This window comes from Danio rerio, chromosome 6 (assembly GCF_052040795.2).
Source record: "Danio rerio strain M-AB ecotype USA chromosome 6, GRCz13ab, whole genome shotgun sequence".
Lineage (NCBI taxonomy): Eukaryota > Metazoa > Chordata > Actinopteri > Cypriniformes > Danionidae > Danio > Danio rerio.
In genome coordinates this window covers 34,605,983-34,626,092 of record NC_141026.1, presented here as the reverse complement: position 1 = coordinate 34,626,092, position 20,110 = coordinate 34,605,983, and the positions used below count along the sequence as shown (strand labels likewise).

The window sequence follows — 20,110 nt, the reverse complement described above, 5'->3', positions numbered from 1 at the left end:
CAGTGGTTACCGTCTTAGATTTCTTCAAAATGTTGTTTTTAGTGTTCAACAGAATTAAGTCAAACAGATTTGGAGCAAGTAATTTTTAATTACGGTAGCTTGACAAAGCCAACATGCTGTTATACTATATAAACTTATTCTTCCATCTTCTCAGACTTCTTCTGAGACTAATTTCTATTTGCATCTCCTCCTAGACCGTTCATACTACAACCACTAAACTAACTCCAAACCTTTAAACTGCTCTGACTCGGGTTGCAATATCTTTTCCAACTGATCCGCCTTACGCTTTTCTGAAAACTGAATCGAAAAATTCTAAAAAGTCCCATTGATTTAGCATTGGACCAAATTTATGACCTCATATAGGGCCAGATGGAATTTGCGGACATTTTTTGCTATTTCTGCGCAGAATTTTGGTAAATATCTGCGGATTTATGCGGAATGATTTTGGGAGTATCATAACTAAAACCTTAATATCTAAAATAAAAAGTAATACCTTTTGAACTTCAATTTAATGTTTACAAAGCAAATCCAATCAGACCCTCTTTATGGTAAACAAAGCAAGTCTCTCATATAATATCTCTTCTAAAAGACAGAAAATATTACTGTACAAACTATATTGTAAATAATCATATAAATATTCTCATATTAGTCAATAATATTACTGAAATTAATTAAAAAACTGAATAAGTATGAAATTACACACATTTACACAGGTAAATAAACAGAATCAATGTTGGGCCAAAAATCAGCAGAATTCTGTGCACACAGATTTCGTGTGGGCCTACTCATTACTTTGCACCAGACTGTCATACAGACTTAAATTTATGCTAATTTAACTCAGACTGCTAATCCATGCAAACAATATATCATTCCATACTAGAACATAGTAAAAATATACTAACAAACATATTAACACTAGCAACATGCTAATTCATAAATTCATGCTAACAACATGATATACTAGAAACATGCTAGCAACATGCAAAATCATACTAGAACCATGCTAATTTATGTTAGCAACTGCCTAGCAACTACTCAGAACACAATATCAACCGCCTAGCAACACCTTAGCAAAGACCTGGAACACCTTAGCAACACAGCAGATGCCTAGCAACCACTCAGAACACCCTAGCATAATACATCTTAGTAAACACCTAGCAACATCTTAGTAACCGCCTAGCATGACCTTAGCAACCGCCTAGCAATGACCTAGAAAACCTTAGCAACCACCTAGCAATGCCTCAACAACCACCCAGAACACCCTAGCAACGACTTAGTAACTGTCAATAAACCACTCAGAACACCCTAGCAACCGCCTAGCAACCACTCAGAACACCCAAAAAACAACACCTAGCAACACCTGAGCAACCACTCAGAACAACATAGAAACCATTCAGAACACCATAGCAACTACTTAGCAACAACTTAGCATTCAGAACACCCTATCAACAGCCTAGCAAGAAACCTAATGCCTACTAAAAACAAGATAACCTATATGTAGTAATAACTGTTTTAAACTTCTTAAACTACTCAATGAGTTCAACTTTAAAACTACTTCAATCTTTCAGGCTAGGCTTTCTTAAGCTACCATAAAGTGTGTCTACGAACTTTACTTTTTTTAGTTTCTGGATGAACTATCCCTTTAAGTAGAACATTAAAGTAGATTTTTATGGTGAGTTTGTGGTTCTTGTTGATTCAGTAAATATGTCATTGAAATAGTCACTTTTGAGATAAATAACAAATACACTTTGAACAAAATTAATATGCGTCTCCTGACAATAAATAAAAGTCTAATAATTCAAAAAGATTGGCCTGTGCCCTATGCAACATTATTTACAGCATTGTTACCTTTAATTCAAAACCACTACAAAGAGTAGAGAGCTTGCTCATGAAAGTTTGGAGCACAAGCTTTTTGTTGCAAAAATTCACATAAGCTTTTTTACAAGTTAAATTTTCCAGCATCAGCACAATTGTCTATTTTGTGCTCTATTTTGTCTATTTTGTGCTGTGAACCTGCTCAGGACCATGTCTTGCACAGTAATGTGATTTTGTTTTTTCATATTAGTATCATCAAAACAAAAGTTACTGATATTCATTTGTTTTACATATACATGTTTTACAGACTCCCAAAGTGCTTATAGCTGTTGACTTGCATTTATAAATCACTAAAAAATTGATATGGTAGAAGTATTATCATTTCCAAATATTGAATACAACTAGGGCTTGACCTTAACTTTTTTGATCACCAGCCACTGTGGCTGGTAGATTTCCAGCATTACTAGCCACTCGTCATTTTCACTAGCCACACTTTTCTTGCTGGGACAATATATTTATATGCATAAATATGACTTTAACAAGCTAAAATGACTTGATTTAGACTTTGTGTTATGTTCACATGCCTTCTCATTCATTTAACTTCTTGTGTGTATTGTGTATTAGCTTGCTCACTGTGCGTGAGCAAATGGGTTGTCGCACTGCAATCAGTTTTTATTTTACGACTTTTCAGGGCTAAAAATAATGATTTACCAAAGTTATCTCTGACCACACCAAATAAGTATTTCTTAGCCACTATTTTTTTAATGTGTCAAAACAAGAAGAATACAGCACTTTTTAAATTAAACAAAACTTTTTTTTTAAAAAACATTACATTTGAAAAAGAATTATTGTCATGTATCTAAAATATGCACAGTAATCTCCCATTAAAGCAATGTTATTGTAAACAAATACAATTAAACCATATTAACACAAATAACTGTAAGCAAAAGAAAGCAAGTGAAACAAACCGTGTTTGATAATGAAAGGATGATCATGCGCACACAGTAATATAGGCCTGTTAATAATCTGTTCAAAGAATAATTAAAAAGAAAGCAGTGACCGCTGCTGCTTTCAAAAGAATGTGTATTTTTTTAAATCTTGGGCTCTTGAAAGCAGCAGGACTGTGGGTGCACGATCATCGCTCTTTGTCCAGTGAGTCTATTTCAAAGGGAAACGATCGCACCCGTTGAGCTTCCTCTAGGCATGGTTGCTTCGCGCAAGTAAACGGGAGCATGCGTGCTTTTTAAAGTCACACGCATCACATCACCTGTGTGCGCGAGTGATCATCCTCTCGTTCGGTATTCACCTCCTTTTTTGCTGTTTTGCTTACACAAACACAGTTATTTTTGTCAGTCGTGCTGCTTCTTGATTCTAATATCACATTTGCACAAATAATGGGCCATCCTTATTGTTGAACCTTGCTTTTAAGAAAACTACAATTTAAAAATGATTTCCAACCAGCCAAAATGGCTGGTGGAGGTGTCTACCTAACCTGCCACAGCTCAAATCTACCAAATTTGGTGGGTTGGCGGGTGTTTATGTAAAGCCCTGAATACAACACTTGACACTCAATTAATAAAATAAAAAAAGTTTTTACATAATGAAATATCTCAGTAAAAGAACTGAGCATTTTAGCCATGTGTAATGTATGAGCAGAGTTGTCTTACATCAGGAGAGAGAACAGAGTATGACTGAGGTGGTTTCTCCAGAGACACTGGGAGGCAGAAGTGACCTGTTCTCAAGCGTCCATTTTGCAGCATGGGAATCCACTAAGAGAGAGGAAAAAAATTAATTTTTTAAGGAATATCATGACAATCATAATCCACGTCCAAAACAATTGGAAGACGATGCACTCAATTGTTAACTGACAGCATAGAAGTGCAAATCTTTGTTCTGAAATTTAATTAAGATGGCTTGCCAGATAAGTCTGACTGATGGAAAGAAGCACAGCTGTAAAAATAAAAAAATAAATAAATTATTCAAATAAATAGAATCTCAAATAACATTTTATGCTTCAAAAATATAATTTTTCCTGTGATCATTCAGACATTTAAGAAGATATTCCAGTCTTCAGTATTCAGCCGATCTATCACAAATAAATCTAATGCTGATTTGAATCATTATGCTATTAATATTAGCTGCAGTTGTAGTAGCATTATTAAAATATATATTATGCTGCTTAATATTTGTCAGAAATTTTTACAATGACTAATAAATAGAAAATTAAAAACTACAAGCATTTGATAGATTTTTTGCAATGTACATCCCTCAGCATATACAAGTACACCAATCTATCTTTTAAACTCACATTTTGAATAGGAAGCAATGCAATATTATATTTGTGCATATAAATTAGCTTAGTCAGTACTGAAGCCAAATCTGGAGCTTATCTAACAAAATAACTTACGATAACGGTTAGAAACTAGTACACCCAAATGTATATGTTATAGAAAAATATTAAATACAAATTTTAAAAATGAGGAAAAATCAAGAGAAGCAAAACAATTAAAAACATTTGTTGAAATTTTGAAGGTTGTAATTGTTTTGCAATGTTTTGCTTGTATTCTTTCAATTTCTAAATATGTTTGGTGACTAAAATATTATTTTAATAGATATATCTGCTTAATAAATCGGTTTGTTTAAATACTGCAAAATACTTTGTCCCTATTCACTATGAAATGCATAAACATATTCATTTTTTTTAATTGGACGTACTCAATAATGCTGAACACTGTATAAGAGTAGTCACTAATAAAATATTAAGAAATGATGTAGAATTTTCTTTCAAAAACAGTATTGTTTGGTATTGTATTGTGTGTACCGTGTATCCAACAGGCGTCTCTAGTGGAGTGTTCTGCTTTTGTTGACAGCTGACGTGGTAGAAAGTGAAGAGTATGTGATGATGGTCGGTCAGCGAGGCTGGGAGCTTGATTTTAACTTCATCATAAAAATCGGGTGAGCTTATATCAGAGAGAGAGAGAAAAAAAGAAAAAAAAGAGATGAAAACAAATGAAAAAAAAAATTATTTAAAATAATTCATTCATCGACTATTAAGTAATCAAATATTTTTTTCAAATTCACAACTCAAATGCGTATAAATGAAAGTCAGAGGAATGGCAAATATAGAGTGGCTTCCACTTGAATAAGTTTATAATAAACACTGCAGCAAAGAACTTACCGATTATGATACACTACAGAAGTATAAGCCTCCTTTGAAAACTCAGCACAGCTGGATTTTCCAGAGATCACCTAAGAAAGCAAAAAACGTCATATAATTTCAACAAGCCAAAAAAGCACTTCACCATAGAATGTTTGACCATATGAGAATTTGTAAACTGTTTCTAAATTGCATTTGTTCAAACTTACTGGCATAGCATTGCTCGGATCCTCCCCATTCATGAACTGCACTTTGACTGTAATGTTACGGGCAGAACCTTGACGGTTAGCGAAGTTCAGGCTCTGGGGGTTCACATACAAGAGGTTCCTGCAAACACACATAGAAAAAAAGGGGTATATACATAAAATGTTTGCTCGCACTACTCTATTTCAATTCCAAACAAGCATATTTAGAAATTTATCAAATAGGTTTAATTAAAAAGCCTTAAATTCAAAGTGTTAATTATTCTGGAAATGATTCTAAAATTGATTGAATTTAACAAATATGATAGAACTTATTTATTACAAATGTCTTTTCAGTGCACATCTCTTTTTTAATGTATGTGCCTCATTATTACAAACCACAATAATCTAAAAAAAATCTAAATAAATAATCGATTCATAAAGAACAAAATCAAGTCCCTCCATACATTTTATTTCTCACTTCAGCAGTAGTTTCATTCAGACTTAATTCAGACGCAACAGTCTTTTCATGCCAGACTTCAAAAGGTTAAATAACCGTGTCCATGAGAAAAAGATAAACAACTTGGAATTTAACATGACTTTTAAAAACAGTAAGCAAATAAGTAAGAAAGGAAATAAGTAAATAAGTAAATAAATAAACAGAAAAATTAAAATGTACATCAAAAATTTCACATGTGAAAATTTCTTAAAGCACAAGGCCCGGGACAAAGTTTTGGACAATAACATCCATTTCCATTGATCTCTTCACTGCACAGATTTTTGTTGCACAACCGTTTCCGTTCTGCGGTTACAGTATCTGCAGGAACAGACAGAAATACTGCAGTGACGTGGAACACACTCTCCTGGGAAGCTGCACAGACCGCAAAAGGTCATAGTCTTTTCAAGGAGCACAGCTCTCTCATGCACTCAACATTACCTCCTCTACCAGACTACCAGAGGGAAGTGAATCCTTTGCACCGTGCACTCCACGAACTAGTCAAAATATTTTAATATATGTTGCATTAGAAAGCAAAATAAAAAAAAATGTAAAAGAATCATATATAATTTATTTAATTTTATTTCCAGCGCCGGAGGGGACATTGGAGAGGATATTTCTATCCAGCTGAAGCTCCCCAACTGCTGACATAAAAGCTCCTACATCCTGAATGGCCTCTGGGTACACAATGGGAGTCTGGTTGTGTTTGCTCTGTCTACATATATGGACTGAGGCCAAACTTTCTGCACCTGTCTGAACAGAACCAGCTAAAGCACAAATGCAGGAGAGCAATGAAAATGCAACGGCACAGTAAACATCCAACAAGTAACCTGGTAGGCAAATAAATATGCAGGTTTGTTTCAGTTTAACAGCATTTTCGTTACCTTAACATCTACTGAACAGCTTCCTTACATTACTATAATCAAAGGCAATGCCTGTTTGTTCTGTATATTTATTATCTTCCACAAAGGAATATTCAATTAATTTTGAAGCATGTGCATGTATGTTTTTCTTAACAAAATATTTAGTGAGAATGGTCCTTAAAATTTAAACTTAACCCAGAAAATAAATATGAGTTATTCATTAAATAGCAAGTAATAACAATGTCCCCTTAAAATAACTAATAAAAGTATGTTTTTAAATTTGCTCATCTCTCATACAGAACTAAGAGTTTAATAGTAGAGATCATTCTACAATTCAATCAGGGGAAAACTATTTAATAATTCAGAAACAGTGATAGGTTCAATAATTTACAAGCATTTTCAAAATGTATGCTCATTGACATAATTTTTATTTTTCTACTATACAATAAAATGTGTCCCGTAGCTCCAATTTCACTATTTATTTATTTATTTATTTTTATGCTAAACAATAAAGACAATAGTGTATTTTTACCATGACTTATGAGACTTTCTGTGTAGCAATATCGTTTTTATATATACACTGAATTATTGCATGACATATTGTTGACATACTCTTAGGGCTCCATTTTAATGGTTAAGGAGGTGTCTGAATCCACTTTTCCTATTTTAAGGATGTAAAAATATGCTCTGTGCCCCAGCGCATGGTCTTACAGGGTGTGTTTTGAGCATAACGTGCATTAAATGCCAACCAATCAGAGCCTCATCTCACATTCCCTTTAAGAGTCAGTTGGGAATGTTAGTTGCGTCGTGCCATGGTGCATTAGCTATTTACATGGCGAACTTTGTAAGAGGATAAACTGAACGTTTTACTAGCGAGAAAACAGTTAAACAGACCAACTGCACATGGATAAAGAATGAGCCTCCTCCATCCAGCCTCTTTACTTTACTTTTACGCTTTACTTTACTCTTTTACTTTTTGTGAAAAGGAAACCGTGTCGTACGCACTTTACTGAAGACATCTATTAGTCTACATATTTAATTTAGTTAGTTAAGCGAAAAGATTTTTCTAAAGATTTCTAAATTCAGTTTTAATTTAAAGCAAACAAATAAATGAACAATAATAATGAAGTGTGGTGTGAGTGATAAATGTTGTGGATATTGAGTTATATCCAAACACGCATCTTATTCTTATGCCCCATATAGTGATGCATACTGTATGTCTATAAAACCCGACAGGTGGACAAATCTAAACTTATTTTTATTTTAAAATATATATATTAAAATTCCATATAATAAATAACACTGCTAACAATAAAAATATACAAATGCAAATTGTCACAAACTAAAAAAAGCCCCCCCGAGATGAGGCATGGAGGCAGTGGTTTTTGCATTTAAGTAGAAAATAATATTTTTTGTAACATTTTAATCTTTTGTATTTTTTCATATGTAAAAATGTTAGTGTGTTGCTGTACATTCTGTGTGTATTAAGCAATGTGTAAGCGTTTGGACCTGCAAAGGTGCATAACTAACGCACTCTGGGCTAGACTTTAGTCCATCTTTTAGTTTGTCAATGTTGCGGTCCATCTTAGTTTCTCAAAATAGCAATATGCCAACAATGTGCCTTAACCAGTTAAACTCCGCAGACCTGGTACCGGTTCCGTGACATCATCGAATTTCAGATTTAAAGGGCTGGCATTGCACCAGACCCCCTTAAGTGGTTTCGTTTGAAAGTGTAGAATCTATATTTTATGCACAAATGCATCACTTTGGTTTTTATACTACTGTACAAAAGTTATTTATATTTAAATACACAGTTTTTTGGATACCCGAGCTGGGTATTTTACATTGGTTCATTTTTATTTTTCTCATGACACGTGTACAAATTATAGCTCAAATGAAAGCTCTTGCCGGTGCTCATACGGTTCTAGCAATCTTATTACTGAATTATATTCACATATCAAACAGTTGCCAAATTAAACGGGGTGTTTTCATGGCGCAGAAGTGAAAACTATACATTTATGATCACTTAGCAGCCCCAGATAGCAGCTGTCATCTCTTACATTATGCTGTGTGCTTGAGGGCCATTTTTCCTCTGTTTTTTAGATGATTTGCATAAGTAATCCGTTTATATGTCTGACGTGGTCCAAACATAGTGAATTATGTTTGACCAAACAAAAGAGTAGTGAAATATGAAAACAATGATCGATCCCTGTGGCTTGTACAGCACCTCTTATCAGTTGGAATACAATAATTTCCATAAATTATGGAAGAGACATTTTTCTTTTTTCCTATGATAACAGACATTTGCAGGACCCTTAAAATTAATTACAGCAAGCTAGACCACACAGAACCTAAAGGGTACACTTTTAAATTTGAGTTTATAAGAAAAAGAAAAGAAAAATACTAAAAGTGCATCTTTTTTTAGGTGTTTATTACAACACAGACAACATATACAGTTATTTTTAAACACAATAGTGTTTTATTAAAATTCAAAGGGTTTTCTTTAAAATGATACCAAATTTTTGCATTTACATCTCTGCATGTGGATTTGGGAAGCTTTTAAATTTGGGTAGGTAAAATCCAGGCGGAAATCCCAAAATAACATTTTAAAGAGTTTAACTTTAATACACCTCATTTTTAGACCAACACACCCATGATTTCACAAAGTGGGTACACATGGATTTGCTATTTAAACAACGTGGGGTTGCATTGGTCTGAAAATAGCAACAAATTTCGCTAAACACGCCTTGCGTTTTATTGCGCCAGGTGCATGATAGGGCCCTTAGACTGCATTACACCCCAAAATATTGTGGCAATAAGCAATAAAAAGTATTAATTAATTGTTATTTTTTACTTTGACAATATTATAGATTTTCATAATATAAAATGGACATTTGAGTAAGCACTTATTTTCTATACATTTCATTAACAATGTTAGGATAATAGTTGCTTTCACTGAATGATAGGGATGTAACAATATTGTAAATACCGTCATACCGCAATAGTAATTTTTTTCAATATTACCGTAGGAGCATGACTCAATAAAACTATATTTCTGAGAAAAGTTTGCTTAGACAAATGAAGCGAACGGGAGGTAGCGGGAACTACAATTCCCATCATCCTTTGCGGTCTGTTGTTACTACAGATCCAGTAATGCGGAAATGGAGTGTGTTGCTAGTAGCGGGGAAGAAAAAGAGCTGGAAATGATTGAACCTAAAGCGGGTTTTAAATCGGATGTGTGGAAGCATTTTGTTTTTTTTCTAAAAACATACGAAAAAGGAGAAAAGGTGACAGACAACGAAAAAAAACAGTATGCAGGCACTGCCAGACAGTGGTTAAATATAAGTCAGGTAATATGACTAAAAACAGTCATGGGGACAGCAGAACACAGCACACTTGTTAGATTGATGCAGACATTGACTTGTACCGCAAAGAGACCTCTATCTCATTCATGGCTTGTCCTCTCAAGTGATGGAAAGACAATGCACAACGTTACCCACTGCGGTCAACCTTGGCTAAATCATATCTCTCTGTCCCAGAAACCTCAGTCCCAAATGAAAGGGGTTTTTCTGTTGCAGGGGACATTGTAAGAGATCCCAGCTTTTACCAGATTATAGTTATATAATTTTTCTTAAAAAACCCATCTCTATCTAAGTGAGTAAGTGATTAAATGTTGAATGTGATGAGTTTTCAACAATACTAAATTGAAACTTTATTTTTTTTATATGGTTTAAAAGTTTATTGTTATTAAAATTGAAAAATTGAAGTTCCTGTTTCGAAACTTACAGATAGATGGCTAATTTGTATGTCATTGATATGTTCAGTGCTGAGGTAAATAAACACTTTCTGCACTTTTTTTCCAAGTCTTTTCATTAGTTTTGTTTTTCCTGTAAATTATTCAATAAATACCGTACCGTGCCATTCATACCGAGGTATTATCGTACTGTGAAATTCTGATACCGTTACATCCCTACTGAATGATGATGGAAAATTAATCCATATTGTAAAATTATATTTTCACAATAGTTATTTAAAACATTAAATTAGACTCATAACTTCAATTTAAAATTACTTTGTTCATCCACAAGAACTTTTGTTGCAACAAACTTTAAAGACAACAAAATTCTTCATATTGTATTTCTATATATCTATGAATCCACCTTTGCTGCTACACAATTACATTTTTGTACAAATAATAATTTAAAAAACAATGATGCGTTTAAAATGGCATTAAAATATTTGCTAAATAACTACTTGACTAACCAGGTAAACATTAAAAATAAAAATCTGCAGCTGAACCCTAAAGTGAGATTAATAGCAAGCTGCAGTAAATAAAAGCCCTGTACATATCAGTGGAAATGTCACAAACTCGCCCAACTTCAGTCATCACTCATCTGTATTACTGCCTGAGCCGAATCATCCAGCAACGATCCTGCTTGTACATGCAGCCCCTGTCAGTGGCATTTAAGAATGATGCTTCGCTGATTCAGGAGAGCGTTAAATCAAAGCCTGAACCGTAAATCGTATACTTTTATTATTAATTCCCATCCAGAAGTACATGCGCAGTGGCTGCAGTGAGGATATGATCGATCAGCAGCATGATTCATCAGCATCATTCATCTTTGCTTATCAGATGCGACCAGGGAACAGGTTATGGATGTCCTGTGCGCGTGCGTGCATGTGTGTGTTTGTGTGTGTGTGAGAGACAGAGAGAGACACTGTAAATTGTCTGCCCAGAGTACACTTTCCACAGATTAGGAGGAGGATGCTCAACACAGCCAGCTTAATAATTACCAAACACTCCCTCCCCTCTCAGTGTAGCAGTATATATTTGAGGAATCTCTGCTGTTTTTGGCGTTCCAGTATGAGATGAGAAGCGAGAAAAGAAGCTTGAAAGAGACCCAGCAGGGAACAGACTGAAGCAGTGAGCAAATCTACTTTTAAACCAACAAAAAGGATGTTGATGTTGATCCTGCTTTTGTGGCTAAGCTTGTCCACAACAAGCGCAGCCCCTAATTCAAAGAAATCACCCACGGAGGCGCCAATACTTATAACCGCACCGCCGACTGAAGCTAGATCCCGCTTTGCCATGCTAGATGACGTGCGACTGCTGGCCAACGGTCTGCTTCAGCTCGGCCAGAGTCTCAGAGAGTTTGTGCACAAGACCAAGTCTCAGATCAACGACATCTTCCAGAAGCTCAACATCTTTGATCGTTCCTTCTACCAGCTCTCGGTGGTCACCAGCGAAATTAAAGAAGAGGAGGAGAAGCTGAAGGAGACCACAATATTTTTGAAGGCCAATAATGAGGAGATCAGAAACCTGTCATTGGAGATCAACTCAAAGATCAACAACATTCTCCAAGAGCGCAGCCAGTTGCACACTAAGGTCGGTGGGCTGGAGGAGAAGCTGAAGGGCTTGTCGCAGAGCATGATGCCTTTGGAGCAACTTCAAGAGATCACTGCTTTGAAGGTAAGTTTGGCGAAGAATTTAAAATCATACTACAGCTTTTCATGTTTAGTTATGTACTGTAATATGCATTTGAATCAAATCTGATTACAAGAGTAAAACCAATACATACTAATAAAATGGATTGTATATCTGTACAGGTATCTGTTCCAACTGAATCAAGCTGCACATTTACTGCATTACCAACTTGTTTGTTTGCAGGATGTGATTGAAACACAAGAAAGGACCATTACAGATCTGCTTAGATCTGTTAAAGAGCAACATGACCAGCTTAACTACCAGAAGATCAAAATTAAAAGTCTTGAAGATAAGGTAAGCATTGGTTAAAAAGTTAAAATTAAAAACTTTGAAAAATTGGAAATTAAAAAGTTTATGCATTTTAATAATAAAAAAGGCTAACAAAATCTTACTCGTTGTGCAATAAATTAACAATAAATATATAAAATGGCATTGTGATAACAAATAGATATTGTAATAATATATATGATTACTTACTGATTATGTTTGGGATTTATAATAATTTTTGAACATATCTTCTGCCTTTTTTATGTGTTTATTAATAATAAACATACATTTATTTCAGGTCAACTATGACACTTTTCAAGACACTATTGAAAAACCTATGGATTTAAACCCAGAAACCCCTGACCCTTTTCGGTACTTAACAACAAACTGCACAAATGGAACTAAGGATATAAATGGTAAAACAGGACAAAATAAAAATAAAATCCATTGAAATATTTGCTTAAATAATCTTTAATCTTTAGCTTTTGCTTTGCTGCACAGATTTTCCAGCAGACTGCAGTGAGGTGTTCACAAGAGGCCAGAAAACCAGTGGAATTTACCCAATCAAGCCCAATCAATCTGAGCCTTTCTATGTTTACTGTGAGATAACCCCTGGTAAGAAACCAATAATGTTCAATGTACATTATCTGACTTCCTACTTATAGCAATTACAAAACCTGTGATAGGATATATTACAAAGGGCACACAAAACCCATTCACTAGCTATGAAGGATCTGCTTTTATTCAATTCATCTCTAATTCTATAGCGCTTTTTTACGATGTAGATTGTCATTATCACCATTCTCATCAAAGCTATTTACAGTTTACGTTTTTTCTCTAAGACGGTGCAGCCACTGTCATCCAGAGGAGGGAGGATGGTTCGGTTGATTTTGACCAGTCATGGGAAAAATATGAACATGGATTTGGGAAACTAGAAAGTAAGTATAAGTAGGGAAAAAAAATAAAAAGTTTTCCTGTCCATTTTTGAAAAGGTTTACATATAAATTCCAAAACAATCCCTTTTCACACATATCTGTGAAATCTTTTTTTTAAACAAATTGCATTATGCATGCCTCGCCATTAGTTGGCGATATCAAAAACTAACCAATGTAGATTGACAATGTAATACTCCTCTAAATGACATCACAGTCCCATCAATAGCAGCTAATTAGGTAGCATTTCAGCTAGAGACAACTGTAAAAATACATCACAATCTGTACTCTACACTTAAAGACTAGCCTATTTTTTCCATCATCATTTGAAAATAGAAAAAACATAAAAAAACAATGTCATTAAGTGTCATTAAATGTAACTAAGTTGAAATGTCTTTGTGTTACAGAGGAGTTCTGGCTTGGCTTAGCAAAGATCCATTCCATTGCTCAACAAGGCGAATACATTTTACACATTGAACTGGAGGACTGGAAGGAGGAAAAGAGATTCATCGAGTACACCTTCACGTTGGAAGGCCCTGCATCTGACTATGCCCTTCACTTGGCCCCTTTGTCTGGAGATTTATCCGACGCCATGAGCAACCACACAGGCATGAAGTTCTCAACCAAGGACAGAGACAACGATAATCATGACGAGTCCAACTGTGCCCGCAACTACACAGGTATAAAAAACACTCAAACAAAGATGAAACATTAAAAGGGTTAATTCAGCCCAAAATTAAAAGTCTGTCATCATTAATCATTTTAAAGTGATTACAAACTCATTTGAAACCTCCTAAAAACAATTGAAGATATTTCCAACCAAAATGACAGATTCCTTTCATTAAAAGTCTGTTCACACCAATCTACACTGTGAAAAAAATGCTGGGTTCCACACAATTCCTTCCTTCATGTTGTCTTAACACAAATCAATTAAATTAACTGAACATTTTTTAAATGTAAGTTGATTGAACATAAAACAAATAAGTTGTGCCCAAAAAACTTAAGTATTGTTGTTTTAACTCAATTTAAATAAGTAGTTTGAACAAGCAGCAAAAGTCATTGATATGTGTATGAGTGTATGTGTGTATGATGCTTCAAAACATTTGTTAAAAAAAAAGGCAAAATATAAATACACAATTTTTTAATAAAGCTTTCATAGTTCCTAGAGCTATTTGCAGAGGCACTTGAACTATATTGGCTCCTACGTGACAGTAGGGTCTAGAGAAGGAGCTACTTCCAGTTATGCAAGTGTACATTTACTGAGCAAATGCATGCTTTAATATCACCAGCACAGTATTTTAAAGTGTTACAATACAAAAACATACAAAAAAAACTATTTTTTTTAACAAAACTCACCACTTCAGTTGTTGATTTTATTAAAGCCACACTTGAAGTTGCTGTTTACAGAGAGGGAATTTGGATCTAGGGGCATAGTGGGTGGATAGTTCTTAATACTGAGTTCCTACTTTGTGCAAAAGCTCCTTATATCATTTAAGCATTTTATACCAAATGTTCCAAAGTCAAGAAACAACATCAGTTTTTATGATGAGTAAATGTATTTGTTTATCAGTGATCGGTGAACAATGTTTACAGTATTAACATTTTGTTTACAGAAGCCAAATGCTTGCTTGATAAGAGAGAACCAATGAGGTTCATTCTTGTGTCAAGCAGCATGCTTATGCTTCCACCAGAACTACTGAGGTTTTGCTCATATTTCCAGCAGGCATGGAAGATGTCTGCTGGTCAATGTTTATCAAAGTTTTGAAAAAAAGATTTTCAATGAAAGGACATCATCATTTGTGTTTAGAATATGACAAAGTTAATGATGACAAATTTAATCAAGGGCTGAAACACTCAGTATATAACTGAAGTCACCATGAACTCAAATTGTTTTGATCGTTTCAGGTGGTTGGTGGTTTGATGCATGTGGAGACACCAACTTAAATGGAAGATATGCCTGGATGAGATCCAAGGCTCGTCATCAGCGCAGGAAGGGAATCTACTGGAGGCCATCCAAAGGAAGCTCATATACCCTCAAATCCACAAAGATCACCATCAGACCATCAACCCAATTTCAATAATCCCTGACCCTAGACTCTCCATTGGGAAATTCAAAATCAATCAGTGAGGTCACACTGGCAGCAGACACCTGGCCAACAAAACTTTTCCCTTTCTCTAAAGACAGCCGAAACTGGATGATGCAATGGAACTGCAACAGGTCATTGACTCTGGAAGAGGTTAAAAACCAAGTCAAAGGGTTATTGCAACACGCATGCATGCGTTAGTTAGTCAGATTAGAAATTAGTAGCTTGTTGATCAAGAAGTACTAAGACTGAACAGATTCAAATGACTAATCACACCTTTGGAACAGAATCTGGTGCATGTTATTATAGCAATATGTAAATCTGCAGTTTGCAGACCATATGAATATTATTACAGAGCTACACTATATTCAACTATACAGCTTATAAATGTCATTTCACATTGCATGTTAACTTAAAGACAATGTGCAACAGTAGAGAAGCAAAGGATAACACTTTGTAATAAGTTTCATTACATCATAACTGTCATGCTTTAACACACTTTATATTATTTTAAATACAAAAACTAAATATATGCATTTTTCAGTCACACTTTATTTTGATAGTCTGTTTGTTAAATTTAAGTTACATTGCATCTACATGCCAACTAATTCTCATTAGATTATAAGTAGACTGTTAGGGCTAGTGTAAGTTGACATGTACTTGCAATGTTTCTTATAGTCAGTTAAATGTCTGCTGAAGAAGCAGTATCAACAGATATTAAGCAGACAATCTACTAATACTCAAATGGACTATCACAATAAAGTGTTACCAATTTTTCGTTTTCTATTAAAAGTTAATATTATTGAAGGTTATTACAAAGTGTTACCAAAAAATGTGGTGTTATAGTTGGGTCTTCTGCATGTCTCTTTCTGTTACTGAGTCATATTGACTCCTGGTTACGCTTTGTACATACTCAGCTCTACTGTATATATTTAGTTTACAGAATGTTTCTCAGTGGTGTGGGGGTGCAACATATTTATAGTGACAATAAGCCAAAAAAATAAAAAAATAAATAAATCCTTTAAATAAGCGGATTATTGAACTCGAGTGAGACTTGAAATGTCTTCTAGGACTGGTTATTACTGTAAATTCCATGGTATAATTAAAACAAACTCTCAACACAGAATACAGCATTCACAAAACTATACTCAGGGGCTGGGACTATTAAAATAAACCAGATCATTTAAAAGTTTAGCTCAAGGGAAGGGGGAGAAGAGAACAAATTGTTAACAGAAAATAAATAAATAATAGAGCAGGAGGACGGAGTAGGAAATCCACTTATCATAATTAACATGTTATATGGTCTGTTTATATGACGAGTGCGATAAATCAGAGCAAGAATATTGCCGGCAGTAAACCATAACCCAATCTACCCAGACATCAGCACCCAAATCAAGGCTGGCTATGTAGAGAGTCCAGAGGAAGATAACAAAGTTGGCGCAGGGTGAGAGCAGACAAACATGTCCTCTGTATGGCAGGTTATGTCAACGTACACTGAAGATAAGCATCTTTGTCGGGCCAACCATGACTATATCAGTAAACCTAAAATAGCTTGAAGTATACAGCGAAGCAGACTGCTTAAACACGGATACAATGCTCAAGGTATTTGTCAATGAGAAAAACCAAAGACAACACTTTTTACTACAGAAAAAAGTACATTTGGCAAATTTATTTGATGATAAGAGTGTGTAAAATGCTTCAATGTGTTGCATGTACCAATTTTCAATTTTTTATCACACAAGGAAACATGTTTATTGAGGAATGCAGGAGAACGGCTGCTAAATCAAATTGAAGGGCGAACTGATTAATAATTTTTACTGTAGTCAACGCACACTTTACTTCATGTGAGCTTTTTGTTTTTCTATGTATTTTTCCAAGTAAAATAAATAATAATAAAAACCTGTAGTTAGTCTTTTTTAATATTTTTTTATAAAACTGCACAATAATGTATTCACTAACATGAACAAACAATGAACAATTTATTATGGTATTCATATCTGTTAATGTTAGTTAATAGAAATAAAGTCGTTCATTAATAGTTCATGTTAACTCGCAGTGCATTAACTAATGTTACCAAGCATAGATTTGGATTACAAAAGTACATTAGTAAATGCTGAACTATGATTATTAAATGTTAAACCTATATTGGTCATTATTAGTTCATGTTAGTAAATACATTTACTAATAAAACCTGAATTGCAAAGTGACCATTTTATTTATATAGTTTTTCTCTTCCCAAATTAACAGGATCCTTACACAATTTCCTTGATTAAACATGTAAGGTGATTAAACACACTCATTGTTCCCTCCAGACATTACTTTTGGCAAATACTGCCTGAAGTAGCTTAGTTTTAAATATGAAGAAAAGATTAAATTGATAAATGCCAAAGGTATAATACTAGCCAAGTCAACATATTTTTAAAATCTTATTAAAATTAGGGCTGCACAATATATCGCTTCAGCATCGATATCGCTATGTTCACGTCACAAGATATATAGTCACGTCTCAAGAGCTTGTATTATCTATTTATCATTTGCATGTGTTTTTTTAATGCCTGTAATTGTATAATGACTTTAAAAAGCATTCAGGTATAAGAAATTGTACCACTTGCGACCTTAACTACAATTCATTTTATCGAATTTTTATTTTTTTTATTATTCAGTTTCTGTAGTTGAATACTGTTAAACTCGAGACGTGACAAAACACTTTACTTCAATTGTATCTTTTTCTTGATTATATTTATAGATTGCATGTGTTGTGAGTATTTTCATGCATAACAAATACAGAAACACACTGCAAATAGCACAGACCACAACGAAAATGTGTCAGGAACCACAAAAACATTATAGATTGTTTATTAGATTTTTCTGGACATGTACTCCCACTGCAGAATCATTCCAACTGATTTAACATTCTAAACACTTTACAAATAGAGATATTTGGCTCTTTTTTGATGATCCATGCGCAAAGTCCAAAGCTCGGGGTGCAAAAGCATTAAGAGCATGTCAGAATCCACTTTTACTATTTTAAGGATGGAAAAATCCGCTTTGCGTCGTGGTGCATGGTCTAACAGGGTTGAGCTTATTCTCTTAATGAGTTATAGGTGTGTTTTGAGGGAAAAAAAACAGAGTCTTATTGTCCATTCCCTTTAAGAGTCAGTTGTGTCGTGCCATAGCACATTTGCTATTTATATGGCGGACTTTGTAAGTGGAAAAACTGAATGCTTCACTAGTGAGAAAACAGTTAAACAGAGCATCTACTGCGCGAGAGTGAAGAATGCTCCTCATTCTTTACTTTCACTCTCGTGGATAAGGAAACGTGTTGTATGCACAGATATTCATTAACCTATACATAATTAATTCCGTTTGTTAAGCGCAAAGATTTGCTTCAAAACTATTTCTAAATTCAGTTCTAATTTCCAGCAAACGAATAAATGAACAATAATAACGAAGCGTAAGGTGGACAAATCTAAGCTTTTTTAAATAAAACAAATATAAATATGCAAATAATAAATACTACTGCTAATAATAATAATAACATTTTACAAAAGCAATTTGTCATGAATAAACTGAAAAAGCCCCCTGAGATGAAGAAGGCATGGAGGCAGTGGTTTTTATATTTATGAAGGCTAGAAAATAACATGTTTTGTATTATTTTAGTCCTTTAATTCTTTTTCATTTGTGAAGATATTTTGAAGATTGTACATCCTGTGTGTATTAAGCGAGGCACACAACTAACGTGCTCTGAGCTGGACTTTAGTCCTCCTTTTAGCTGGACTATTAAACATTCTATTCTAGTTTCTCAAAATAGCAACGCACCAGCAATGCGCCTTAAGACACTGCCTTTTTTAGACCAGAACGCCTATGGGCGCACATATGAGTGCAAACACATTTGCTATTTAAACAGCGTGGCGCAAAAGATCAAAATGACTCTTGCGTTGAGCTGAAACTAGCAAACTACAATTGCATCACGCCACATTGTGCCGGGTGTATAATAGGGCCCATTAAGTTATCTGTAGGCCCACACGAAATCTGCACTGCCAGAAATCTGCAGATTTTCAGCCCATGGTTGAGTCTAGTTATTTAGTTTTTAGTTTTATCTTAGTAATAATACTGACAAATATGAAAACGTTCATATGATTTACTTAAAATACTGTTTGTAAAGTAATCATTTCTATCTTCTAGTAGATATACGGTAGATCAGTGGTGTAGTCAGGGCTATACTCATGTAAACTCCCTATGCCTTCTTTTTATACCCTTGGTAATATACTCAGTATACTTGTTTACTGATTAAACTTCCCTAATTTATGTATATTTGCGTCCCCTTTAACTACATACCAAATTTTATTCATATTACCAAGTTTTTTTTTTTACTTGCATCTTAATTTGCTGCAATTGGTGCATTTTTTTTCAACTTGCGCCATTCCCTGCCCCCTGACAACCACAGCAGCTGTGAGAAAATTTCGGGAGAGTTTTTTGAAGAAGTTATATTTTGAAGAAAGCTGGAAACCTGTAACCATTGACTTCCATAATATTTGTTTTTCCTTTTGTCGAAGTCAAACGTTATAGGTAATATAAAAAAATATATATTGCTAATGAATCAAAAAAAAAACAATGACTTTTTTGCCTACTTTAAAAATTTGGGTTGGGTGGGTAATAGTCTACCACCTTTTTTTAGGACTACACCACACATTGGTAGACTATTATTTATTAAACATTAAATAAAAGTTTCTAATGTATCATTAATAAATGTATCATAATAAGTTTTTAGTTATGATACACCCAAAATCATTCCACATAAATCTGCAGATTTTTTACAATATTCTGCA

At 34.2% G+C, this 20,110-nt stretch overlaps 2 protein-coding genes across 52 annotated transcripts in view; one reads left to right on the top strand and one right to left on the bottom strand.

The window, feature by feature from the left end:
• dock7 (dedicator of cytokinesis 7) overlaps positions 1-20,110 on the bottom strand; it is a 79,432-nt gene that overhangs the window by 44,571 nt on the left and 14,751 nt on the right. For all 50 annotated transcript variants that reach the window (XR_015493799.1, XR_015493800.1, XR_015493802.1 and 47 more), the window contains exons 15-18: positions 5,182-5,299; positions 4,994-5,064; positions 4,637-4,775; positions 3,483-3,584 (exon numbers count right to left, since the gene is read on the bottom strand). Coding sequence is in view for 36 of the 50 variants with exons in the window: in XM_087257491.1 (XP_087113617.1) it covers positions 3,483-3,584; positions 4,637-4,775; positions 4,994-5,064; positions 5,182-5,299 (430 nt within the window). In the remaining 14 variants the exon portion in view is untranslated. The remainder of the gene's footprint in view (positions 1-3,482; positions 3,585-4,636; positions 4,776-4,993; positions 5,065-5,181; positions 5,300-20,110) is intronic.
• angptl3 (angiopoietin like 3) lies at positions 11,367-17,186 on the top strand. 2 transcript variants are annotated; one of them, XR_015492468.1, is made up of 8 exons: positions 11,367-11,983; positions 12,182-12,292; positions 12,564-12,681; positions 12,767-12,880; positions 13,108-13,203; positions 13,605-13,877; positions 15,103-16,546; positions 16,602-17,186. XR_015492468.1 is itself a non-coding variant. In NM_131818.3 (7 exon segments), coding segments are annotated over 7 exon segments (1,401 nt in total). In that variant the 5' UTR covers positions 11,370-11,470; the 3' UTR covers positions 15,279-15,837.